The 27,023-nt window shown below is 32.2% G+C and overlaps 11 protein-coding genes across 11 annotated transcripts; 4 read left to right on the forward strand and 7 right to left on the reverse strand.

The window, feature by feature from the left end:
- Positions 1–395: 395 nt before the first annotated feature.
- BN7_1009 (uncharacterized protein) lies at positions 396–1,388 on the reverse strand (the record flags this gene model as incomplete). Its single annotated transcript, XM_011278417.1, has 1 exon — positions 396–1,388. One exon carries the CDS (start codon positions 1,386–1,388, stop codon positions 396–398), a length of 993 nt encoding a protein of 330 aa, XP_011276719.1.
- A 718-nt stretch (positions 1,389–2,106) lies between these two features.
- On the forward strand, positions 2,107–3,459 carry KGD2 (dihydrolipoyl transsuccinylase; the record flags this gene model as incomplete). Its single annotated transcript, XM_011278418.1, has 1 exon — positions 2,107–3,459. The coding sequence occupies one exon, from the start codon at positions 2,107–2,109 to the stop codon at positions 3,457–3,459; it is 1,353 nt and encodes a 450-aa protein (XP_011276720.1).
- A 178-nt stretch (positions 3,460–3,637) lies between these two features.
- On the reverse strand, positions 3,638–5,497 carry BN7_1011 (choline/ethanolamine kinase; the record flags this gene model as incomplete). The annotated part of the gene is made up of 1 exon (XM_011278419.1): positions 3,638–5,497. One exon carries the CDS (start codon positions 5,495–5,497, stop codon positions 3,638–3,640), a length of 1,860 nt encoding a protein of 619 aa, XP_011276721.1.
- A 611-nt stretch (positions 5,498–6,108) lies between these two features.
- Positions 6,109–7,650, reverse strand: AQR1 (Aqr1p; the record flags this gene model as incomplete). The annotated part of the gene is made up of 1 exon (XM_011278420.1): positions 6,109–7,650. The coding sequence occupies one exon, from the start codon at positions 7,648–7,650 to the stop codon at positions 6,109–6,111; it is 1,542 nt and encodes a 513-aa protein (XP_011276722.1).
- An 897-nt stretch (positions 7,651–8,547) lies between these two features.
- Positions 8,548–8,988, reverse strand: DSS4 (guanine nucleotide exchange factor DSS4; the record flags this gene model as incomplete). Its single annotated transcript, XM_011278421.1, has 1 exon — positions 8,548–8,988. The coding sequence occupies one exon, from the start codon at positions 8,986–8,988 to the stop codon at positions 8,548–8,550; it is 441 nt and encodes a 146-aa protein (XP_011276723.1).
- A 395-nt stretch (positions 8,989–9,383) lies between these two features.
- On the reverse strand, positions 9,384–10,940 carry BN7_1014 (C2H2-type zinc finger protein; the record flags this gene model as incomplete). Its single annotated transcript, XM_011278422.1, has 1 exon — positions 9,384–10,940. The coding sequence occupies one exon, from the start codon at positions 10,938–10,940 to the stop codon at positions 9,384–9,386; it is 1,557 nt and encodes a 518-aa protein (XP_011276724.1).
- Positions 10,941–12,349: 1,409 nt separating this feature from the next.
- Positions 12,350–13,924, forward strand: ZAN1 (Zonadhesin; the record flags this gene model as incomplete). The annotated part of the gene is made up of 1 exon (XM_011278423.1): positions 12,350–13,924. The coding sequence occupies one exon, from the start codon at positions 12,350–12,352 to the stop codon at positions 13,922–13,924; it is 1,575 nt and encodes a 524-aa protein (XP_011276725.1).
- Positions 13,925–14,341: 417 nt separating this feature from the next.
- BN7_1016 (uncharacterized protein) lies at positions 14,342–15,364 on the reverse strand (the record flags this gene model as incomplete). The annotated part of the gene is made up of 1 exon (XM_011278424.1): positions 14,342–15,364. One exon carries the CDS (start codon positions 15,362–15,364, stop codon positions 14,342–14,344), a length of 1,023 nt encoding a protein of 340 aa, XP_011276726.1.
- A 1,020-nt stretch (positions 15,365–16,384) lies between these two features.
- On the forward strand, positions 16,385–18,034 carry BN7_1017 (Vacuolar cation/proton exchanger 3; the record flags this gene model as incomplete). Its single annotated transcript, XM_011278425.1, has 1 exon — positions 16,385–18,034. The coding sequence occupies one exon, from the start codon at positions 16,385–16,387 to the stop codon at positions 18,032–18,034; it is 1,650 nt and encodes a 549-aa protein (XP_011276727.1).
- Positions 18,035–21,287: 3,253 nt separating this feature from the next.
- On the forward strand, positions 21,288–23,030 carry MAL1 (General alpha-glucoside permease; the record flags this gene model as incomplete). The annotated part of the gene is made up of 1 exon (XM_011278426.1): positions 21,288–23,030. One exon carries the CDS (start codon positions 21,288–21,290, stop codon positions 23,028–23,030), a length of 1,743 nt encoding a protein of 580 aa, XP_011276728.1.
- A 762-nt stretch (positions 23,031–23,792) lies between these two features.
- Positions 23,793–25,541, reverse strand: KHT9 (Hexose transporter 2; the record flags this gene model as incomplete). The annotated part of the gene is made up of 1 exon (XM_011278427.1): positions 23,793–25,541. The coding sequence occupies one exon, from the start codon at positions 25,539–25,541 to the stop codon at positions 23,793–23,795; it is 1,749 nt and encodes a 582-aa protein (XP_011276729.1).
- Between the last annotated feature and the right edge of the window lie 1,482 nt (positions 25,542–27,023).

The raw sequence follows: 27,023 nt of genomic DNA on the forward strand, positions 1-27,023 counted from the left end.
AAAAGCAAGGTTTGAAAAAATTGTATACCTTGTGATTTATCATGCGCAATTAGAAATCAAAATCAACGGATCAATCACCATACATGTACATAAACCTTGAGCCATCCCAATACAGAAACCACCTAGATTTCAATCGAATCCCGCTCCTCAATAGTTGTCAAGATACCACATATAGAGTCACATATGTTCTAGAGAAATTTGACGTATAACGTGGATGCTTTACATACTACAGTAGGATCGATATCTAAACATGCTCAGTCTAATGCAATGATTTCCCAATTAATCTTACTTACCGTTTACTTATACAAAACTTCATACGATACATCTGGTATAAATTGTTCATGTTACGAATGTGATGGTATTAGACCCAAATGAGGCAATCTAGATTTTTAAAGCTATTGACCAATTTTGTATGATGCAAGATCTCTAGAATTATGTACAAGATAAACTTTATCATATTCAAATTTTAGATCTTTATCAATTTCCACGGATTCTAATAATTTATTTATTTCTTTCATTATTTTGGAATTTTGATCAAATTTTTTATTATGTATCAATTCATTAGTTTTAGGATCCAATGGGAAACATCTTGCTATTGACATATGTAGTCCGTCCAATGTTGATGTTGGGAAATCTGTAAGTAATTTAAGTTCTTCATCATCTGAATTTTCTTTAGAAATTTGTTTTATTAATTCAACTATTTGTTTTAATCCATTTTTAGAGTCTTGAGATAGATTCATTACCAAGAAGAAATGTGATTGATCTAAATTTGGGAGAACTTTAACCTTATCAAAAGTTAATAAATTTGAAGTTGAATCATGCCTTATTTTTTGAAATTCTTTTCCTAATGTTTTATTGTATAAAAATTGTTGTTGTTTTGTATGGAAAGTTAAATCATTTAATGAAACATGCAATGGAACATCAACGCCTAGTTCGTTAGTTAATAATGATTGAAATTGAACAGGTTGACCAGATAATTTTAGATATAGTTTGGATTCCAATAACACATTCGCTAATAAATCAAATTGTCTTTCTGTAGGTTTGATTTTGATATATGGGAATATACTAGTGAGTCCTGGAAACTTATTAGGTAGAACTACTCTGTTCATCTCATAGAAAGCTGGATCTGGTAATGATGGTTTTTTAATGAATTTTTCTTCAAGAGCTGATGGTAATGGGGGTAATTTAAGTTTCTTTGTAACTTTTTGTTGTTGTAACACTTCTGCTCCTTGTTCTTGATCTGTATTATCACTATCTTCACTAGAGTAGTCCGCTATCTTGTCCATAACCAGTGGTATTCCTAGTTGATCAATACCAACCTCATCAACATCAACATTAACAACTTTCCTATTAAAATCGCGATCTATATATTCGCTGATGTAATGCATTATGTAATTAAGATGCGGAAACATGGATCCGAATCACATTCGCGAATGCGTTTTGAGTTCAGTGGCGTCGGAGCCGGTGAGCAGAATCCTAAATCCTGTTTTGGCAGTTCCGGGGGGTCTTCAAATTCTATGTCTTCAAATGAAGGACAGTTGAAAGTATGGCACAATTCAAATATTCTTCATCAGCTTATGGGTATTTGGTACTTGTTTCATATCGTCTGAGCCCATGATTTGTAGATAACACAGGCAAGATCTCTGCGTACACCCTATTGTAGCTCCTGCCTAAATAGATACACCCAGAACTCAGATTCCAGGACACTGCACTCGCCTAAAAGTTCCTCCCTATAAAAGATTCCCTAGGATGGTTCATATCCGGTTATTCGCAGACCTCGGATACGCTAACCAACTTGTTTTTTACCCCGGGAATCGAGTTCACCATACAAAATTTGCCTCTTTGAAAATCAACAAATCATCGGATTTGATTTTGTAAGGTATATTTTTTGATAAACTAACACTTTATTACTCACTGAATTGGAAAATTTGATAGTATTTATTGTTCTCAAGAGGTCAATTATATCTGTTCATCTTTTCAAGTCTGGGAATCTCTGTCTGAACAAAATCATTCTTTGTTGTCATATAATTCATCTCATTATTTGTCATAGTGTCAGATCTCAATATTCAATACAGTACAAAGATAAATTAAATTAAAATATCCAAAATGCTTTCTACAAGAAATTTACGTATAATCTCTAAAAGATTACCAAATGTCACTACTCAAGCTGCCAAATCAAATGTTGGTTCTCAATTGAGAAACATCTCTTTCAAATCTTCATCAAGATTATCATCACCATCATCATCATTGCTAAATTCAACAACTTTACCAAAAAATTCAATTAGATCTTTCCAAACTTCATTCATCAGATTAAATTCTCAAGTTGTTAAAGTCCCTGATATGGCTGAATCCTTAACTGAAGGTACTTTAAGAGAATTCAACAAACAAATTGGTGATTTTGTTGAACAAGATGAAACTATTGCAACTATTGAAACCGATAAAATCGATGTTGAAGTTAATGCTCCATTCTCTGGTACCATTAGAGAATTCTTAGCTAATCCTGAAGATACCGTTGAAGTTGGTCAAGATTTATTGAAAATTGAACCAGGTTCAGGTCCAGCTGAAGGTTCATCATCATCATCTGCTCCAAAAGAAGAATCTGCTCCAAAGGAAGAATCAACTCCAGCTCCATCAAAAGAAGAATCAGCTCCAGCTCCACCAAAACAAGAAAGTAAACCTGCCCCAAAGAAAGAAGAATCTAAACCAGCTCCAAAGAAAGAAGAACCAAAACAACAAGACACTACTTCATTTACAAAATTCCCAAGAACAGAATCACGTGTTAAAATGAACCGTATGCGTTTAAGAATTGCTGAAAGATTAAAAGAATCACAAAACACTGCTGCTTCATTAACTACTTTCAATGAAGTTGATATGTCATCAGTCTTAGAATTAAGAAAATTATATAAAGATGAAATTATCAAAAAGAAAGATATTAAATTTGGTTTCATGGGTCTTTTCTCTAAAGCCGCTACATTAGCTATGAAAGATATCCCAGCTGTCAATGGTGCTATTGAAGGTGATCAATTAGTTTATAGAGATTATGTTGATATTTCAATTGCCGTTGCTACACCAAAAGGTTTAGTTACTCCAGTTGTTCGTAATGCAGAATCTTTATCAGTTTTAGAAATTGAACAAGAAATTATTAATTTAGGTAAAAAAGCTCGTGATAATAAATTAACTTTAGAAGATATGGCTGGTGGTACTTTTACTATTTCAAATGGTGGTGTTTTCGGTTCATTATATGGTACTCCAATTATTAATTTACCTCAAACTGCTGTTTTAGGTTTACACGGTACCAAAGAAAGAGCTGTTGTTGTTAATGGTCAAGTTGTTAGTAGACCAATGATGTACTTAGCTTTAACTTATGATCATAGAATGTTGGATGGTAGAGAAGCTGTTACTTTCTTAAAGACTGTTAAAGAATTAATTGAAGATCCAAGAAAAATGTTATTATTTTAAATTATGAATTAAATTATAATTGAGTTCATTATATAATCATACATTTTTATTTTTATATATATTTAAATACGTATATTATTTATTTTTTTTGTGAAGTATAAGTTGAAACTATATAAAATAAACAAATACTTTATATGTACAAGTTTTCAATCAATTCATGCGTAAAAATTGTAACATTTCACACGTCAAAGAAATCCGCAAATAAAAATTTAATACTTTCTTCATTACCATCAAGATAAAGATCATCTTTTTTAATGATTCCAAGTTGAATCAAATCACCCCAACAACAATTTAATTTTTCTTCACAATATTTTAAATATTCAAAATTATCAGAATCAGTATGTGCATTTTCTGTTGCATTATTTAATTCATCATCACTTGAACTTGTTTCATCATCACTTTCCACTGCAGATGGTGAACTATTTTGAACAATTTTATATTGTTCACCATTTGGTCCTGTTTCAAGAATTTCATTAGAATTTTCAATTGATTTTTTTTCACCATTTTGAACAATTGCCCATAATCCCCAATGAATTGAAACAGTTGCTCTCCATGCAATACAATCATTAAATAATTTTTTAGCTTGTTTTTCTAGTTTGTTAATATCTGGATTTTGCTCTGAATTGAACAAGATATAACTATAAATTAAATTTAATTGTTCATCTAATGTTGGGAAATCTTCATCGAAAACTGCAAAACTTCTTGTAGGATGATCATAATTTGACATCCATTCACAAAAATGATTAGCTATATCAAAAGCTGGAACATTTGGACCTGAATATTCAAAATCTATAACAACTAAATTTCTATCTTGTTTTTTCTCTTGAACTGAAGGTCTAATTTCATTTAAATTGTCTAAAGATAAATTTGATAATTTGGTTTTCAATGATGATGTTGTTGATGTTGAGGCCTCATTATTAGTTTTTCCATCTTTTGAAGTTGCTGGAATTGTTGTTGTTGAAGAATTACTTGAGGTTGGAATCTTTTTAGGTTGAGTTGTAAATAATAAATTACCATATTGTGTATCATTATGACAAAAAACAATAGAATTTTTTAAATCATGTAAACTTTCATAACGATCAAATAACCATTTTTTATATTTGAAAATTAATTTTTTGAAAGTTTGGAAATCATTTTTGAAAATGGAGTTTTCATCTAATTCTAAAGTTTTATTTGCTAATCCAGTTTCAATATAATCAATCCATTTTTCAATCGATCTCCAAGCACTTGGACCTTGATCTTTTTCCCATTGATATAATCTTATACCTGAATGTAATTCTTTCATTCTTCTGGCAATTCTAGAACTTGTCTTCTTATCATGGATATCTTTTCTTGTTAAAGTTGTAGCATTGTCTAAATATTGTTCAATACGACCATTTGTAAAACAACCAAATAACCTTGGACCAATATTTTGTTTTGATAATCTAACGAGCATCTTCAATTCATATTGACGATCGATTAAAGATTCACCATTTGAACCATAGATCCTTAATAGTAAAGTTGGGAAATAGACATTATGTAAATTCAAATTTTTCAAATGAACAACAGAAGGAGGATCAACTCTATAGATTGCATTTGTTAAAGCACCGGAAATCTTGGTTAATTTCAATTCTGGGTATATTTGTGAAGGTAACTTGTGCCATTTGGAGACTCGAAGACTTTTCAAAACACTCAATAAATCTTGTTTAAAATAAGCAGCAGGTAAAGTATGATCTAAACTAGCTGATATGGATGGAATTTCAGTTTCATAAGACCCATTAGAAGTCAACAGAGGGGCTGTAGATGGAGGGATGCTTGGATGGGACGAAGGCAGCAGAGATGGCGAGACTGGTGGCAATCCACTCGATGAAGTTGGCGCCAGGACTGGAGTGACAGCGGATGGATCATAATCATTTTTGAAACTAATGAATGAGATGTTGGCTGAAGACCTTCTGCTCCCCAGACTGGGTCTTCTCTGCTTGGATTTGGATCTAGAGCGGGCCCTTGTAGGCGCTGTCTTTAGAGAAGAGCGTCTGTGATGGATGGTATCTGTGCTCATCTGTGTAGTTCGATGATGTTGGAATTGATGTCGAAATTGTTTCTAAATGTTGAATGCAAACAATACAAAAACAAATCAACTTTTTTTGCTGATATCACAATCTAAAAAAGCTGGGAAAATTGTTTCGCGCATAGAAAAAGCTGCCAAAATTCGAAGTTGTAAAAAACGGAAAAAGCTAAATTTTGCATGTGAAAATTTAAAAAAAGCGAAGTTTTATTGGAAATAGAAGCTAAGCGGGTTCGAATGAGGGTACGTTATACTCAATATGTGTTATATATTGATAAATAAATGGTCTTATAAGAGTGTTATCTCGTTGTATATACTTGTCCAATGTCCAATAAGATTTTGCTGAATTTCACAAAGCTTCAAATTGTTCTTTAAATTTCTGTGTGATCGTGTGGGAAAATCGGTCTGACTCTGCAACGTCGCTGGGACGTTGACGCTAGTCAATTGAGTTGATCAAAAGATTAGATAATGGAGAACATTGACGCCCAGAAGTTTTATTATACATCTGTTTCTTTTGACGTGTTTACAATCTAAACGATTTATTAACTGATCCATAATATTAAATTACTACCTATAAATATATCTATAAATTACTCTCTCTCCCATTATAATCTCTTCTTTTCTTCCCTTGCTTGACTCCATTTCATACCATATTTCAATGGTAGATATAATAATATTGCAGAAGTTATACCCAATGCAGCCATTAATGTAAAAGTCCCACCAATTGTTATATTTTTATTCATTGAAGTTAAACAAGCAACGAAAATAGCACCTGTTAAACATCTTGTAAGATTGACACATGATGTTGCAGCTGATGAATTTGATGGATATAAATCAATTAATAGAGTTGAATTCACACCCACAACTGCCATACATCCATTTGATATGAAAAATGCACTAATTAATATAGTGGAAACATGAACATGTTTTTGTAAACACCATCCATACATTAAAGTAAATCCATCTGTAATTAAACAATAAGGAACAGCGACTAAAATTCTTGATTTAACAATGTTGAATTTTTCATATTCTGGTATTAATCCTGATTTCTTATTGTTCTCAAAAGTTTTATATAATCTCTTGTAAACTATATCCAAAAATCTACCACACATGAATGAACCACATAATCCACCAATTCCTGCTGGAATATAACAAAGACCAATTTTCATAACTGAATAATCATACGACCTTGATAATTCATTACTCAAGGAAGTCAATTGTAATGTCCATAATGCATAATGAATAGCACCATTGAATAAGCATATAGCTAATTCAGGTTTTGATAAAATTCTCAATGAAGCAAAGAAATCAGTTTTAGATTTATCAACAAGAGTTGAATAATCTGGATTATCTAAGTCCCAAAGTTTTCTATAATAAGGTATTGATAATAAAGGGGCTCTAGCAACTAAATGAGGTGGTGTGATTGATCCATTCCCTACTATAGATCTTTTAGTTTCCGGTAATACAAGTGTAATTGTTACTAATGAAACACCACCACCAATAGCTAAGAACCAAAAAATAGCTCTCCAATTCCAGCCTGCAATTAAAGCAGCCCCAAATAATGAACCAAACGCTTGACCAAATAATGTAAACCCACTAGTTAGACCAACAAACCAATCTCTTTCATGACGTTCAGTCCAATCACCTGTAATACCACATGCAATAGCAACAGCCGGTGAAATACCAAATGATTGTATACATCTTAATGCTAAGATTAAACCATATGAATTTGAAACTGCAAGACCAATTGAAGCACCAATGAAAACCAATAAACAACACATTAAAACAGGTCTTCTACCATATCTATCTGCAAAAGGTGCAACAAAAGTTGGAGATATCCCTTGGCATATTATATAAACAACAACTGATATATTTACAAGTTCTTCACTTATATCAAAATATCCTTCCAAGATTTGTAATGCTGGATAATAAATTGGTGAACCAAATGAAGACCAAATAGCCACACCTGATGCTAATAAAACCAAAATATATTTCTCATGAATGTTATAAACTGTATGTTTTGAAGGTTGAACACTATGGGTTTGAATTTCCATATCATCTTCTGTGCCCTTGGGGCTTGTTGAGAGTGTGAAATCTTCTTGTTGATGTTCCTTATCTTTTATACTATGTTCCTCACTTGTAGTCATAGCTAGATCTCAGAAGGTGTGAAAAAAAAATTTGAACTGATATGATGGAGAGTAAGACTAATCAATTTTTGAAGAAAACACTGGATCAAGATCTGATTTTATACTCCAAAAGTTGCCACTGATATACGTAGTTTAAATTACTGTAATGGCTTTATACTTTTTCATAAAGTTCAAATACTTATTTTGTTGATCATTGCATCCAAAATGAATTCTTTTTCAAATGGTAAATTGCGGTATAATAAAAACCGATCGGATTAATATCTCAGAAAGGCAAAGAGCCGGATTACTCATTACTTCTGGTATTAATGTGTGTTGTGTGTGAATAGACTGCCAGTATATTGACTATTAAGTATTTCAATCATGATTTGTATATTTCTTTGGTCTCTTGGCTTAATATCTGAAAAGCATGTTTCGATTTGTGTCACGATCTATGAAGATCGAAATTACAATTCCTATGGTTGTATAGGCATATATCCTATAACCGTCGCCGACGCCCGTCAACACGAAATTTCTCTTTTTATGTTTACATTTTTCAAGACGCGTGGTTGTAATGTTATTATTTATTAGTTTTGAGACGCGTTTCATGGAGTTTGGGGAGTTTGTGTCTCAATTAGGATGATCAGGAAACCATTTGGGTAATAGTTGTCTTATATAAAGCTTTAGAATTGTGTTTATGACTTTTTATGTGATGAACTTAATACATAACTTCAGAAGTTACAATATTGTAGGGCTTATAAGAGAAACAAGTATCGTCAGATCTTAAAATCATTGATCCTTTTAAGGCAGAGTGGAGAATATTCTCAAATTTCATATAATTCGTAGATTGATAAATGTAATCATCTTCCTCCAGTAATATTTAATAATTCATTCATTAACAAATCATAAGTTATGCAATGATTATAAATCTTGATAAACACAACTATTCAAGTGTAAATAAAATTTCAAATTCTTAACATTCTTATCTTGTTCATCATCATCAAATTTCCCAAAACCTAAAGGACCTCTTTCACAATCTGCACAAATTATAAATCTTTCCACTTTAATTTGATCTAATTCTTCAGTTTCGCCTTCTTTAATTTCAGTTACTTTAGAAGGAATCTCTCTTGAAACACCAATATTATCAAAATCCCATGAATCTTCAATTCTCAAAAACTTCTCATCAATTTCTTTCTCATTTGAATTAGTTTCTTGATCAACTTTTAACCATTCATAACCAGTTTTCAAAGAATGAATTTTTTGATCGTTAGGTTTTATAATTCTTGCTTGACATTTTGTATATGGGCATCGTATTATAGTCTTTTGTAAATCAGTTGATGGAGTATATTTATGGTATGACATGATTGATATTCTGATTTCTTTCACGACTTTGCAAAAGTTGTTAATCGTTGAATCAATTACTACTTTTTATTCACTTTAGTTAGTTGACATTGTTGAAATCAAATCGGAGTTGTATGTAATGAAAAACATTTCCGGTGCCCGGAACTGAGAAAGCATCTATAGATCTAACTTTCTAGGCTTTTAGCTCATCTAGATAATAAAATCTACAAGCAATCAATTATGTTGCAAAACACATGATAATTTAAATCAAATTCATAAATTAATAATACACCATATATAATTAAGATTAATTATCAAGAAAAACTAAAAGAAACGAAAACAAATTGAAACCACCAGCATAAGAAAACACACTCATATCAAAATTATGGTCCATAAAATAATAGAAAATATATAATTCATTTTTTATCACCATCAATTGGGAAACTCAATCCTAAACTTTTCAGAGGTGGTAAATCATTATCATTATTTCCTGCACCGTTTGATCCCAAAGTTCTAGCACTTAATTTTGGAGAAACTGCAGGTGTTTGTAATGGTGTAGCTTCTGGGGTTTTACCCAGTAATTGAAATTTTACACTCGAACCCATAGAATTGGCAATTGATCCACCATTACTCAGTGAAGTCATACCTAAATGAGAATTCAGTGCATGATGTAAATTTGTCAGTGAATTTGAATTTGATACTGGTAATGAAAATCCTCCATTATTTGGAATTGGTGATTGTGGTCTTGTTGATGATGGAGAATTTGGTCTTGATTTTTTGTAACGATCAGAATTATAATATGAATCATCTTCTAAATTATCATTATATGAAGTTAATGAAACATTTGATTTTGTTTTATTAATTGGGGGTCTTGATGATGATGCGTTTGATGGTATTGGTGAATTCATTCTTAAAGGTGTCATTCTTTGTAATGAACTTAAGGAATTAAGTGAATGTATATGTGTTTGATTTAAAGTTGGTGAAGTAGTTGATGAGTTTGATCTAATAATAGGTGGAGCTTTTGGTTGTTGTGTTTGTTGAGATGAGAATTGGGGTATTGAATTAGAAGTTGGTGTACCTGATAATGAAGCATTTGGTGAAGAGTTTGATGGAGTTGAACCATTAGTTGAAGTGGTTGAAGTTGTATTATTCATATTTGACTGGAAATAATTTGACAGCTGAGGTAAAGATCTTGTATTTTGTAAATTATTTTGAATTTGTTGTTCTTTCTCTAATTCTAACGCAGCAGCCTTGGCAAGGATATTGATATCAAACAGACTACCTTCTCCATTATTTGGTCGTTGTTGCTGTTGTGATAACGATGGTGGTTGGAAATGTTGTACATCATGATTTGTATAATGTTGTTGATGTTGTTGTTGATTTGAATTCAAATTTGGTGAGAAATTAAAATTTGTCTTTGGAGGCGAATTTGGTAAAGATTGAGTAATATTATGACCATTCAATATTTGATTTGATGAATTTGTAGTTTGAGCAATCAGATCTTTTTTAATTTCAACTTCTTTTTCATTTAATTCATCATCTTTTTTAGATTTAGTTTGATTTTTTTTCAAATTATAAGTTCTTCTTCTTGAATTTGGATTATTATGGATTCTTGAATGTCTTGTTAATTCATCAGATCTTGAAAATTTCTTAAAACAGCCTGGGAAAGTACAAGAATGAGGTTTTTCACCAGTATGGGTTCTTATATGTCTTGTTTGATGTTCTAATCTATGGAAGGCTTTTTCACAAATGGGACATTTATAAGGTCTAGGCAGGTCTGATTTATCAGTTTTTCCTTTACCTTTTCCTTTCCCTTTGGTAGACTGAGCTTCTTGTTGAGGTTGGATTTGTTCTGATTGTTGATTTTGCAGTTGTTCTGATTGTTGAGGGAGTTGCTGATCTGATTGGTTTTCCAGCTTTGGAGCTTGTTGTTGGTCTGGACCTGGTATTCTACCGTCCGTACTTTCAGCCATAATGATATTTGAGTCTTATAGTAGCGATTGGAAATAAATATAAATGAGCTTGTTGAATTTATTGGACTAACTTTTGATTGTTTTGTATTGAAATGAAGGTTATAGTTTCCTTTCCCACAAATTTATTAAATACGTTGACGAAAACAACTATTTCAAAAAAAAAACCGTCTCTTCAAAATAAAGTATACGAATAACTTTGATTCTATCTTGTAGCAACTTCTTTAGTCTTTGATGGTATAATCAAACTTGTATCTTCAACGTCAATGAAACTTTAATCCTTATATTTTCTTTTAATGTTGAATGTCTTAAAGGAATTTAATTTTTTTTTAGTACGATAGAGAAAAAAAAAAGAATACTGGGGGTGACAATTCTTATTATAGAAAACTTTAGCTGAGAATATGATTTTTGTGGCACTGTTTGTCCCTTTGGATAAGTATTAAGTGTGATTTGAAATGTAGCGAGTCTGTGTGTGCTATTTAGCGACTTTTCTGGTGATGTTTGCTGATAATAATAGTTGTGCTTGGAAGGGTTAGAATTTCAATTTGTATTTGTTTTCACAGAACACAGAACTCACTTTTAAAAATTTCTCCGGATTTTTTGTAAACAGTTTCCAGATTTTTTAAAAGTTTTTTTCTTTTTTGGTGGAGAATTTGAATTTTCAATTTGTGGGAAAACTGTGGGATTGAAAGTTTTGGGAAATTCATCAGGTGAAGCGGATGTAGACTTCCCAATGCGGAAGTAAAAGTGTATATGGGGCGGCTCAGCCATAAGGGGAAGTGGTTAGTGCGATGGGGCTGTTCACACATAGTTAATTAATTGATGGTCTCATAAAATCAGATTCAGACATTTAGTTTTGTTGATTAAAATTACAATTATATTACCTCTGGGTCGATGGTGAATTAACACAGCGGCTAATTAATTATGATTTGCTCCTTAATTTTCAAATGGGTGGCAAAGTGGCAAATTTACCTTTAATTTCGTTTAAAAAGATTGACTAATTACGAGCTTCATACACATTTAACTTTATGTATAGGGCATCAACTCATCATCACCATGTCAATTAAAGAATATCATCACCGTTTAAACTCAGATCAGGCATGCTAAGATGCATTGATTCCTTGTTCTCATAGGCTCATCATCTTTGAACTTAATTAATTACATGCAAATTCCAAACTATGTCACCCAATTAGGCAATATTGAAGATATCAAATCAATTTCCTACAGAGTTATTATTAAGGAACATAACAGGATAAAGAGCTAGAACATGATCAAATATTCACAAGGATCCCATATATTGCTGGTGTATAAAAGCTCTAGTTTCTGCTGTTTCAAGAAGTCATCTTTCACTTACCTTTTTATGAGATTAAGTTCAAACTTCAAACTTCAAACTTCAGATCAAATTTGAAACCATGTCTATCAAATTCAATTGGATCTTGATGATCTTAATCTTCATCAATAGTTCACAAGCCCAGATAGCAGCTACTGGTCCTTACACTTATAGAACAAATCCAAATTTCCCAACCACTGGTAGAATCACAACCGCTGAATCGTTACAAGGAACTAGAGTCACAGCTACTAGAAGTACTGTCCCTGTTACCAGAATTACACCAACTACTCAAACAACTAGAACAACTCAACAACAACAAACAACCCAGACAACTACTCAACAAACTTCTCAACCTCAGCCTACTCAACAAACTTCTCAACCAGCTACATCGGAACCTGCACCAGAACCATCAACTCAACCAACTACAGAAGCACCATCAACTCAACCAACTACACAAACTCCTTCAGCTGAACCTACTGAAAACCCACAACCACAACCAGGCGTTTACTATTCCACTACAACTGTTTTCACTACTGAACAAATCCAAAATACCATTTATTCAACAATTTATTCCACGGTTACATTTAATAAAGATCAAACTTCCACCATAACAAATGATGAAGTACGTACTGAAGTTGATAATACAGAGACTATATATTCTCAATCACTTAGTAAATCAACAAGATTAACTACAATTCCAGGTCAACAAGTCACTTCAAATTGGGTTGAAACCGTGACTGGCTGGTCAGAATCTTTCACCACAAGTACATTAACAATCCCTTATCCAAGTCTATCAATTGATGTTAGTACAATTACACATTCAAATTTACAAACTTATTATCAACCTGTTGAAACAGTCATTACCAATTTTGAAAATTCATTAGTTGTGTTACCAAATACAACTTATACTTCACAGGCAACAAATATTTTAACATCAACTAGATTTGAACAGTTCATAACAACAAATTTCAACTATGAATATCAAACAAGTACTCATACGGGTACCCAATTTGCTACTTTAACTTATACAAATGGTCTTTGGTATGGAGTTACAGATTTATTAAATCATGCTACAACTATTCAATCACCAGATTCTGTGGAGACTCAAGTTGCAGATTATGAATTTATTTATGGAATCTCTACAATAACAAATTTCAAAACTATAACTGAACAAATTGCTCAAACAACAATATATCAAACTATCAGTTCCACCATAACTTCAACTATAACTGAATATATCCAAAACGGTGAGACTATTTATCCATTAGCTACAATCACTTATACATTCACCTCAACAACTACTGAACAAGCTCAACCAACACAAACCCAAGCTCAACCTCAACCAACACAAACCCAAGCTCAACCTACTCAAACTGAACCACAACCACAACCTACTCAATCACAACCTCCACAAACAACTCCAACACAAACAGTAACAGTATCGGTTTCACCATCATCTATCCATACTGTGACTTCAACAACAAGTATTTTACCAACAGAATGTATCCCAGCTTATAATGTTCAAACTATAAGTAATAGTGATGAAGAAACAACTGAAGGTATTTTTGAAATTCAAACTCAAACCAATGCTGGTAATAAATTGAACATTGGTGGGTTAAGTATTTTAGTTTTGATTATTAGTAGCTTTATGTTTTAATCGTATATTTTGGAATTGGCTATTTATTTGTTTCTATGCATATTTATTTGCAGATTTTATTTTGAACTATGGAATTGGTCTTTACTTTGGGGAACTTCATGTCTGCTATGTATTAGGTTTATTGCATTTTGATTTTTATTGTATAGCTTATTGATTCGTAGGTATAATACATGGTATTCTTTAATTGATATTGAATTACAATTTGCGCTGTAGTAATTTATTACAAGTATTTTTGAAATAGAAGTATTAATTTATTATATAGTCATAAATATATGAAGATTCAAGTATTAAAAGTATTAAATATTAATGATTCTGTTAATAATCTTTTGAAAAACGCAAATGGGAAGCAAATTAACAATGAAGCTGGTAAACAGTTAAAATCTGAAAACCATCGAGATCAAGATCTCAATATCAGATCTAATCATGATATTCAACCTTTGGGAAAAGATTAGCATAACTGTAGCCTAATTTAAATTTCTTGTGGCCAGAAGCGCTATTTGCAGGTTTTTCTTTTGATTTTTCTTGATCTTCAGTTGGAGTCTCACCTTCTGCTGGAGTTTCGCCATCACCTTGATCTGGGGTTTCACCTTCTCCATCATCTGGTGCACCTGATTCTTCATCACCTTCACTTGGTAACCCTTCTTTTAATTTTTGAAGTAATTGAACGAATGAGAACGAAACAGCACCACTTGAAACTAAAAAGAAAATAAATGTGATGAATGAGAACCCAATTGATGTTTTTTTGATGTAACAATCTTGACTTAATCTAACTAATAATTGATTTTGAGTTAATTGACCTGTACTGTTCAATTTAGATAGACTAACTGGAGTTGATGTTAAGTTCCAGATTTGTTCTAATAAGCCATTAACTTCAGAACTTGAAGTTGCATTATCTAATGAGTCACCAGCATCACCTACTAATTTTGATGGATCTTCAACACCAAGGAAGTTTTTCAATGCTTCATCAGCATCAGTAGTATTACTAGCTAATTCATATTGATTGATTAAGCTTGAAGGATCTGAACAATCCCATGATCCATATTTAGCAGTTTGATAAATAAAAGTTGCAAACCAAAGACCAACTGAACTTAATTCTGAGCCTGAAACACCAGCTAAGTATGAAGTTTGACGAGCACCAATACCATATCTCGAAGCTTGTAAGTCTTCAACCCCATGTTCAACATTTGTTGTGAAATGTCTAACTAAAGATAATAATGGTTGAGAAGTCAATGTAAACCCTGAAGAAGCTAATGATAACCCATGTGAAGTTTTAGCGCCTTCTAATGAAAAGGTTGAATTGCTCAAGTCATTGAAATTATCAACAATACCAGAGATACCGTTGCTGTTCTGGGTTAATTTACCATTCAATGCTAAATGAACAGCTGCAAAGATCAATTGTAAGATACGAGTTGAACCTGTAAGGTTGTTGACTGAAACCATCTTGAAATATAGGAAACTTTGGTAACGATGATAATAAAAGAGAGCTAAATGAAGAAGAAAGAAAATTCAATTTCCAATGTCAAAGAATTCAACTCTTTATATACTTTTCAAACAAATGGATTAGCCGCTGAATCTAAAACAAAATAACGTAATACCAGACCAAATAACCACTTTTTTTTCGTTCTTCCGTCTTCCATTTTTTATGACTTGAAAATCACTTTAAATTAACAATTGATGATTTGACGATATAAATCACTTGTTTCGAGTGAATTCAGGATTCATTTGATCTTCAATTTGGTTTCATTCTGATGAGATAACCTTGATTGATATGATACTCTTTTTCGCAGCTTTTGGAACCTGTCATAATCCTAAATATGAAATATATCTCAACAACCACATTTAGCGCCTTGTTGAAAACCTCACAGTGTGTAGCAGTTGTGTAATTATCTCGTTACCTGACGTGTTTTTATTGACTAGAAGTGCAAGTCCTTTGTTCTTAGCTTGCGCAGATTGAATATAAGTAAATTCAGTATATCATTGATGGGAAATCTTGTTTTTTCCCAGTAATTTTGAACCCCATTCGAACCCTGAACCTTTTATTTTATCATTTTATTGACATGATTTTCACGGATCGGATCGGAATTTACTTTTTAATGTTTAAGATCTTGCCGAGAGGTCTTTTGACTTTTGTCACTTTGTCACCTTTTCAATCTGGGCCTTGTAGAAGCTGGGCTTCTGAATGGAGTATACCTATATTTACAATAAATACAAAGTTAAAGAACAATTACTTAATAACTTTGAACAAAAAAGACACAACCGCAGTAACAATTAAACGGTCACATTCCGATGACTATCCTCAGCCTTCCCGAAATTCAATTATGGACCCTCAAAATGCTGACATAAGTATGTTTTGATTTTTTTATACCCTGAAAGAAATTTCGAGTTTCAGATATTTATCAATTTTTATTCATCTTTTATAGTTTATACCATCTTTGAAAAATCCTTAGAAAATCAAGAGGAATGGAATTAAATATTCCCAATAATCCACCAGAAAGATCACATACTTTTGCCTCACCAAATGACTTAATAACAAATGATGAGTTTGAAAAGCAATCAATGAATAGAGTTCCAAGTGCTGCTACAGAACCAATTCCTAGAATTAATCAATCAAATTCAAATAATATTTCAAGAGAAGATGCTGAAGTTGAGGATTTAAAGAAACGTAAACTAACAAGAAGAGTACAAACTGCTCCAGGTAAATACAATAATAAGATTACCATACCCGAACGTTTAATTGAAAAAAAACCAACAATAAAACCTGAAGCTTCATTTTTCTTTACAGTTGTTCAATATTTTGATACTTTGAAAGATCAAGCTTTAGATAAAACTTTTGAAAGATCTGATAGATTTTATAACTGGTTCTGGAATATCAGTTTCATAAAATGGATGTGTATCAAATATAGACAATGGGAACAAATTAAGATAATTGGACCAATTTTACAAATATTAAGAGTTGCACTTGATACTAGAACTGTTATTTTCTTACCATTCTTCCCTGTTGGTATAGTTTTTTACAAAAGAGAAGATGATATATTAGCTGTTGTGTTTTTATTTCTTGCATTGATGTATTTTGCAAAAGTTTTGAGTAATACCACTGAAATTGCAGCTGAACATTTTGGTCCAGTTTTAGGTTCTTTATTGAATGCTACATTCGGTAACTTGGTTGAATTGATTATCTCTGGTACAACTGTCTCTAAGGAAGATGCTACTCTAACAATCACTTCATTAATTGGTAGTGTTATTTCAAATAATCTATTTGTCACAGGTTCATGTTGTTTCTTTGGTGGTATGGAAGGTAAGCCATTATACAACAAAAAATCAATCACAAGTCATTTATTATTCTTTGTTTGTATCACTGTTTTATTGACTATGATGTCTGTTGTTAATGATATTGATAAAGATGTATCTGATAAGTTCAAAATGGATACCTCACAAGTTGGTGCTGCTTTCATATTTATCAATTATATTGTTTACTTAACAATGAATACAAATGAGGAGTTTAAATACTTAAAGATAAAGAAAGCTCGTGACGAAGAAGAACGTTTAATGAATCCATCAAGTGATAGTGAAAGTGATGACGATGATGATAATGATACCAGCTCATCTTCATCTTCTGAATCATCAGAAGAATTACCTTCCAAATTGGTATGTTTTGGTGCTTTGGCATTATCAATTGCAGGTTTAGGTCCTTGTGCAAATTTCTTTGTTGAATCATTAAAGGATTTAACAGATGGTAAACCTATTTCAAAAGTTTTCATTGGGTTAATTATCTTACCATTAGCTGGTTCATTACCTGAACATATCTCATCAGTTATTAGTGCCCAAAAGGGGAAATTAGATCTTGCATTAAATTTAAGTATTGGTAGCTCAAATCAAGTCATCGGTTTTGTCTTACCAATCATTCAATTCATCAGTTCTCATTATCCACAAACTAAATTCACCTTATATTTTGAAGATTATATTGCTGCTTATCTTTTTGGTACTGCATTGATATCATCACTTTGTATCGTGAATGGTATGATTTATGGTATAAATGTTTATCATGGTGTCATTTGTATTACTACGTTTGTGTTTATAATTTACTTGACTTTTGCAAATGATCAGCACTAGTGTGGTGATCATGTATATACTTGTATAATTGGACAGATATTCATTGTATAAAATCTATAATTATTAATTATACTATAAGATATTGAAGTAGAATGATTCTGTATTTCACACCCGTAATTACATACTCTTAATTGAGGTCATTACTTCTAATAATCCGAAATCTCAAATCTCTTATAGAATAACCAACTAAAAGAAAGCTAATGAGTTTATCAAAGAAATGATTTTATAAAAAGTAAATTAGCTGGTACTAAACCTAAAATTTTGCAGCTAAACAAATATTTGGGTGTATCGGGATTCGGATATAAAATGGATAAACATAATAGTTAAATTCCGGTGAAATTACTATTATGGTAAATCTTGAAGCCATCTTTTCTTCCAATAATTATAGCACAGCATACTATTTTTAATAGCTAAATATACTTTAATTTTGATTATCTATCAGTTAGTTTACTTGATTTTGGCTAATTCTGAAATTTAATTCTGAAAATTTTTGGAGAGTTGAATTTTTGAAGTTGAAATAAAATTTTTAACGTTGATAAAGTTTTGAACAATTATATTATAAATATATATATATATATATATTGAATATTATTTAATTAAATTTATATATTCATATATATTATATTGATTGATTATATTGCAGTCAGTTAAAGCTAGTAAACAGCTTGGAAGTCTAGACGTGTATAATTAACAAAATGAAGTGATCTCTGATTAAAATTATAAAAGCCATCACGCCTTGAACGACTGATTTTAAGAGCAAGGATCCCAAGCTGTATAATATAACACAAATAAATGAAGGTATAATTCTTAAAACGTTCAGGCTTATAGGGTATAAAAGAAAAAGGTTTAATGGATTAATGGCTGAATGTTTTTGACTTATAGGCTATGAGGGATAAGAAACACTCATGTTAGTAAATCTACATCTAATTTTCATTCAATAATTACACTAGACGTGAGTAGAGGACTTAAGCAACTCAGTTGAAAAGAAGAAAAAGTATTTAATACTTCTAGAATCCATGCGGATGAAAAAAAAGAGAGGATGAGGAAATCTAAGATGAAGAATCAAGACACAGTGTATCTAGTACCAAGGACCTACTATTGAAGGGCGAACTGACCAGCTTAACTGGAGGCTGATTTGATTTCAATCATGAGCCTGATATACTAAACATATTAATCCCTTAAGTTTTGATCACATATGTCATTTTGTGCACCCTATATAGTGATTATGGAAGCTAAAAGCTAGAATTATTGAAATTCCAATTACAACATACCTTATTGAAAATTGTGCAATATAAAGTGTAGTGAACAAATCTATTAAGAACTGATTAAAAATGCTCCATATATTATAATGATTTCTGAATAATAAAAATGGTATGATTTTTCAAGGTGATAAATATAGCCTATTGGACTGAAAGTTAGTACTTTGATCATGCATGAATGTTTAAAACATTTTAAAATAAAGCCTTGACCTATTTAAACAAGTTAAGTTTATAGCTTAAACTTAGTTAGAAGATAGTAACCTTCAAGTTCAATTTAGATAAATAATTGCAAGTCGTAGAATCGTCACCTGTGGCATGCTATAGTGGGCTGAAACTTGAAACTTTTAAATCTTGGTTATACCGTTACATATAAGTTATAACCCATCAATTTTCGGTACGCATTACCCAAAGTGAAAAATAACTTGAAAATTGAATCAATTAAATGGCCCGGGTGTACTTAATAGGGGATGGTGGTATAAAGGAAAGCGACATTGGTTGGTAACTTGTAACTTGTATGAATTAGCTTAGCACTTAATTAGCGCTTAGAAGTTAGAGTTAGCACTTATACATTTTTTCGCAAAAAGTTTACGCAACACCTGTAAAAAAGCATGCAAGTGTCATGGAAAAACCAAGATTTTCACGAAAATTATTCCGATATTTTTTACGCAAAGTTTTTTACGATGACCTAAAATGGAAGTTTGTGTGGAGTTTATGGGCGACTCATGTAGATCTTAAAAATATGTGAGCATTGACTCTTGAGTGCTCTAGACTCTAGAGTTTAAGCTTTGAATTGTACAGGATTAACGAATGACTTATATGGAAGATTTAAGAAGTCACAGATAAACATGTTTCTGCAATGAGACATATCTTTTTTCTTATACTGATAGTATAGCTACAGTCGTCATCCTGTTTCTACGTATCCCATTATATGGCATGACTCACGACTCGTAGATTGGGCTTGTAAAATAATTTGTTCTAGTATATTCTGTGGCCCAAAGTAGTCTAAATTTCTCATCGCATCCCTTGATGATCGATCAAATAAGTATTGTCGCTAGTGGCTACGTATTAGCGATTGAAAATGATAGCTAGTATATACTAGTTTGAGGTCAATAAGGTCAATTCAACTCCGGCACCAACAGCTACCTGTGACCATAAGACAACAAGCTACAACCTACAAGTTATAGTATGCCCCACCCAGTAATCTTGCTACTATGTAATCAATTCAATATAATTATAGTGAAGGGTGGTAAGTGGTAAACTCTAAATTTCATGATCAAGCTTCCTTATTCAACCACAGATTTGCGTTAAGCGTATGCATAATCTTTACTCCAGGATAGCCTATGGAGTCTGGACTGACCCCCTTGATACATATCTCCTCACTGTTCAGCACTTTTATTATGAAGAGTCATTGATATTTGCGCTTCACAAGTTGCAAGTCGCAACACGTTACACGTAGTAAATGAGGAATTGCATCAAAGTCTTATGCATATAGCCTAAAAGACTTCAACAAATGGCCACTAAAATATTCCGAAAATTTATCCTAATTCCAAACACCCGGTATTCTAATATAAGCTTTATTGTGATCTCAAGAGCCTATTGGATCCTATTGTAGATTGACAACTTTTAAGGCACGGAAAACTAAAATTTACTACTTAATATCGAGAGCAAGTTGAAGGGAAAATATCTGAAATCTGAAACAAGAAATTGCACTTTTCGCAAAACTTCATTAAACATTTCGGTGTAACATTATAACAATTCTTTCAAATTTAGGATGATCTATTTTTGCATTATGCTCCACATTTGTGCGTGTTTGCCATAAACAAAATTCGAGAGAGATATTCCCTAGTAATAAATCATGACAACAATTTACGGCATTATTATACGAAAAATCGTGAACTCACATATATATAAATACAGTAATACCCCCAATATCTACAATACTTACTTATGATGTAGTTGATTTTGATTAATTAATAAAAATAATTATTAACAAGATGACTACTGAATATGTCGAAGATGTCAGACATCCTGAAGAGAAGGAAGTCAATGGGCTAAGCAAGAAGCTTACAGAAGATTCTGAGTTATCAGAAAAGAATGAAGTTGAAAATTATTTAGCTAAATTTTTGAATATTTCAAACAATGCTCAAAGTAATGAAAATTCTGAAAAAAATATGACCTTGAAAGAAGGTCTGACTACTTTCCCAAAAGCTGCAATGTGGTCTATTATTTTATCTTCATCTATTATTATGGAAGGTTACGATACAAATTTAATCAACTCTCTTTTTGCATTTCCTGCGTTTACTAAGAAATTTGGGGAATATTATGAAGATATTAATGACTACCAAATTCCAACTAAATGGCAAAATTCTTTGTCTATGGGTGTTTACTGTGGTGAGTTGATTGGTTTATTCATTGCAGGTCTTGTTGCAGATAGATTAGGTTATAGAAAAACATTGATTAGTGCTTTGACCTCAATTATTGGTTTAATCTTTATTGTGTTTTTTGCTGTTAATGTTGGTATGTTACTTGCAGGTGAAATCTTATTGGGTGTTGCTTGGGGTATGTTACAAACTTTGGTTATTACTTATGCTGCTGATGTTTGTCCATTGGTTTTAAGAGTTTACTTGACAACATACATCAATGCTTGTTGGGTTATCGGCCAATTGATTTCTTCAGGTGTTCTTCGTGGTGTTTTATCTCTTGAAAGTGCCAGTTCCTATCAGATCCCATTTGCTATCCAATGGGTCTGGCCTCTTCCAATTATCATTGGTATCTATTTAGCCCCAGAATCACCATGGTGGTTGGTCAGAAAAGGAAAAGCAAAAGAAGCTAAAAACAGTATTAGAAGATTATTGACCGTTAATAAAAATACACCAGATGTCGATGTTTTATCAACAGCTATGTTTAACAAGATGCAATTGACTATCCAAGAAGAAAACTCTATTTCAAAAGAAACCGGGTACAAAGAATGTTTCAAGAATGGTAACTTTAGAAGAACCAGAATTGCTGCTATGATCTGGTTATTTCAAAGTATAACCGGTTCTGCATTTATGGGCTTCTCAACATACTTTTATCAACAAGCTGGTCTTGCATCAAGTATGGCTTTTACATTCTCCATCATTCAATATTGTTTGGGTTTAATCGGAACATTATCATCTTGGGTATTATCACAAAAATTAGGTCGTTTCACCATTTACTTCAGTGGATTGTGTATTCAGTTTATTGTTTTAATTACAGTTGGTGCTTTGGGATTTTCTGACTCAAAAGGTGCTTCTTGGGCAGCTGGGTCATTATTATTGGTCTTCACATTAGCTTATAATTGTACAGTTGGTCCAATTACTTATTGTGCTGTTGCAGAAATGCCAACTGTTAGATTAAGAAATAAAACTGTGATTATTGCAAGAAATTGTTATAACGTTGCTGGTATTGTTACATCCATCATCACTCCTTATATGTTGAATCCAACTGGTTGGAATTGGAAAGCAAAATCAGGTTTATTTTGGGCAGGTTTCACATTGATTGCAATTATTTGGTGTTGGTGTGAGTTTCCAGAAACCAAAGGTAGAACTTTTGCAGAGTTAAATCAACTTTTCCAAGACAATGTTCCTGCTAGAAAATTTAAGTATACAACACCTGAAGTTTTCAATGCCCAAAAGATGGTTAATAACATGAACGACGAAGAGCTTAGAGAGATCGTTGAAGCTGATAAAGATAAAATTTATGAGACTAAAGCTTGATGTTTTTATCTTAAGCTATTAGTTTGAAACTGTTTATAGTATATAGTAATTAATGACTGGATCATTTGTGAGAATTCATCAGTAGACAGTACCCTCCAGTTGTTGTTTGTTTGTAAGATAATTCAGTTGTTTCTTTATCAATTAAGTGAAAGAACTAATACCGATCTTTTAGTGCTAAGTGTACCCGCGAATTAATGCCGACGCGATTGAAAAAAAAATATTGTGTCAAAAATTAATAACTACTGAATATTTTTTATTAAACGTTAATTGTGCATAAAGATTTAGGCTATTCATGAATAAGTTTTTCCGAATAAGGTCGAGATTGCATAGTTAATTCATAGACTAAATCTGGGGGCTCGCCTTGAACTAACGTTGGAATTATGCATTTAATTGTTTACGAGTTGACTGAATTAACCACTGGCGGTTAAATTGGAACATCTGTACAAGTTTGAGAATCAGATCTTAGGGATATCAATAACGGTTGAAAATAAGGTTCAATGAGTTGATAGATCCAAATTTCTATTTATCCAGGTCCCTGATAGTTTCTTGAAATTCGATTGATAATCGAGCTCAACATGCTTAACTTTGAATCCTACAGATCTTTAACAGTATATTATCATAAATTAATTAAAATTAACTAAAAACCAACTAAAATCAAATTATAGAAAAATGATTTAAATCAAGTGAATTGAAGATGCATATATCTCAATAGCAAAATAAAAAGGTTTGATATATGGTCTATTCTTAACAAAAATGCAGATCTTAAACCTTTGAAGTGGTGACATTTTCAGCATCATTATCAGCTTCAACAATATTTTTGATACCGTCATCACCAATTTTTTCCATCATATGTTGAGCATCAAATGCTTTAACTTCAGTATATTTGAATTTTCTTGCTGAAACACCATCTCTGAATAAAACATCCAATTCTGCATAAGTTCTGTTTTTGGTTTCTGGGAATTCAAACCAACACCAGATGATTGCAATCAATGCAAAACCAGCCCAAAACAAACCAGTCTTAGCCTTCCAGTTCCAAGCGGTTGGATTTAACATATATGGCATAATAATTGCAATGATAATGCCAGCAATATTATACAAATTTCTTGCAATAATGACGGTTTTGTTTCTTAATCTGACAGATGGCATTTCTGCAACAGCACAATAAGTAATTGGACCAACAGTCATATCATAGACAAATGTGAAAATCAATAATAAGGAACCAATTGCCCATGAAGAACCTTTTGATCCATTGAAACCTAAAGCACCAGTTATTAACAAAATAGTAAATTGGGCACATAAACCACCGAAGAAAATAGAAAAACGACCTAGTTTTTGTGAAAGAGCCCAAGCACCAAGTGTACCAATTAAACCTAGAACATATTGGATAATAGAGAATGTGAAAGCCATACTTGAAGCAAGACCAGCTTGTTGGTAAAAGTATGTTGAATAACCCATGAAAGCAGAACCAGTTATATTTTGGAATAACCAAATCATTGCAGCAATTCTAGTTCTTCTAAAGTTTTCACCTTTAAAACAATCCAAATAAGTGACACCAGCTGTTGTCAATTCTTCTTCTTTTATGGTCAATTGCATTTTGTTGAACATGGCGTCAGCTAGAACATCTGGATCTGGCATGTGTTTGTTAACAGTCAATAGACGTTTAATGCTGTTTTTTGCTTCTTTTGCTTTTCCTTTTCTAACCAACCACCATGGTGACTCTGGAGCGAAATAAATACCAATCATAATAGGAATAGGCCAAATCCATTGAATAGCAAATGGAATACGGTAAGAATGTGGATCAGTGGAGTTCAAAACACCACGTAAGATAGATGATGAAATTAATTGACCAATAACCCAACAAGCATTAACATAGGTGGTTAAATAAACTCTTAAAACCAAAGGACAAACATCTGCAGCATAAGTAACAACTAAGGTTTGCAACATACCCCATGCAAAACCAAGTAAAATTTCACCACCCAATAACATTTGCACGTTAACAGAAAAGAAAACGATGAAGATGAAACCAGTAATAAGAGTCAAAGCAGTGTTTAAAGTGATTTTATAACCCCATCTATCAGCCATGAGACCAGCAAAGAACAAACCAAGGATACTACCACAATTAACAGCCATAGACAAAGAAGTTTGCCATTTAGAGGGGACTTGCCAATCATCAATATCTGGATAATATTGACCATATTTTCTGTTGAAAGCAGGGAAAGCATAGAAAGAGTTCAATAAATTAGTATCATAACCTTCCATAATAATGGATGATGATAATATAAATGACCACATAGCAGCTTTTGGGAAAGTTCTAATACCTTCCATTAAGGACATTTGTTTTTCTGTGTGTTCATTTGATCTAGCATTGTCAGAAATATCCAAAAATTTGGCTAGAATTTCATCAACTTGATTGTCAGATAAACTAGAATTTGTTCCTTTTTTGTCTAATGCTTCAGTAACTTGAACCTTTTGTTCAGGTTTTTCAACATCTTCAACAAATTCAGTTGACATTGTTGTTGATGATATTTATATTTAGTGAGTGTTAATGTTGATTATCAATTAATAGCTTGATGAGTTTGATAAAGAGTTTAAAATGATCGACAATCGTTGAAGATTCACGGGGGATTCTAGTGATATATATAGTCCAAAATCAAAGGTATATGTATTCTTGGGTGAGGAGTCTTTTGTTTCTCTTGATACTGATCGAATACAGACAAATCTTAAATATTATGGGTATAATATTTTTTAAGGAGCTGGAGTTCATGCGAGTCACCGGGAAGTTGTTCCTGGAAATGGACATTTTGAAAATAAAATTATACGCGTGTTGTTTAATCAGTTGAAGGTCCAAGATCTTGTAACCATGACTCGATTCAAACAACAATGTTGCTATACCCCCTCGGACTTGATGTGCTAAGTTGGTTCTCTTTTGATTGGGTTCCATTTTGTTGGATTTATCTGATCGTTTATTTAAGACTATGACAGTATGATTGTGATTCAATTGATTGAATTTGTCTTGAAGCTATCCCACGTATAATCTCTGAATGATGTTTCATGTCATGACTACAAAATCTGGGGTAAACTTTATTTTCTGGGCAGCAGTGCGGGCACCCAAATTTACCAAAAACTAAAAAATCCTTGAATTTCCAACGCCATTTTAGAAGAGTTATAATACACGAGTCCTGGAAGTACTTTTAATCCATATGAATAGAGGCTCTTTAAACGTTTCAATGATATGTATATTATATGTATATACATTGGCTTTATAGTTTCTCGAGATAACATCAAAGAGTATTCTTTATAACTTACTGATTAGAGGTAATTATTGCACTCAGTTTTCAATAATATGAATAATTCGACAGCGGGAATGAGCTCAACATCATTCATGTTTATAATGATTGTTTAAAAGTAGGTTAATTTATTTAATTTATCCGATTTTCTTTGGCAAAATATGGAGATTTTATAAATATCGCTAGAACTCTCGCAATAACTATATAAATTATGATAAGCTATATGGTGGAACGGGAAGTTGGAAGCTCTACGTATATACTTTAGCCTAATAAATTGCCCAGTGAATTTATAATGTACGTACACATTGACTAATTCATAGCAGCTCATTAAAAGAGTATTGTTATAATATTATGAGTACCATCTTTACATCGAGAAATATCCCGAGAATTTCACCGTCGCGTTAGTAGTATCCATATACTCTCAAAGAATGCCAGCTGGCTCAGACAGATTTATGTAGACACGTCTAGTAATAAAATATTCAAAGATTTGTGCTTAAGCGTTCCAAGCAAAAGAATAGGATTATTACGATTTATGAATCGTGATACCTTACCAGACGTAGCGAATCTAGATACTTGAGTGATCCTTTATTGAATCCATAGGATTCCATGCACAGTACACCTCAAGATAACTCAGGATAACTCGTTCAACCAATGTAAATGACCTATCAGTTGCTTCAAGCTTGAATTCTCGTTGGAACCACCTATT

This window comes from Wickerhamomyces ciferrii, contig 00020, assembly GCF_000313485.1.
Source record: "Wickerhamomyces ciferrii WGS project CAIF00000000 data, strain NRRL Y-1031 F-60-10, contig 00020, whole genome shotgun sequence".
Taxonomy (NCBI): Eukaryota; Fungi; Ascomycota; class Saccharomycetes; order Phaffomycetales; family Wickerhamomycetaceae; genus Hansenula; species Hansenula ciferrii.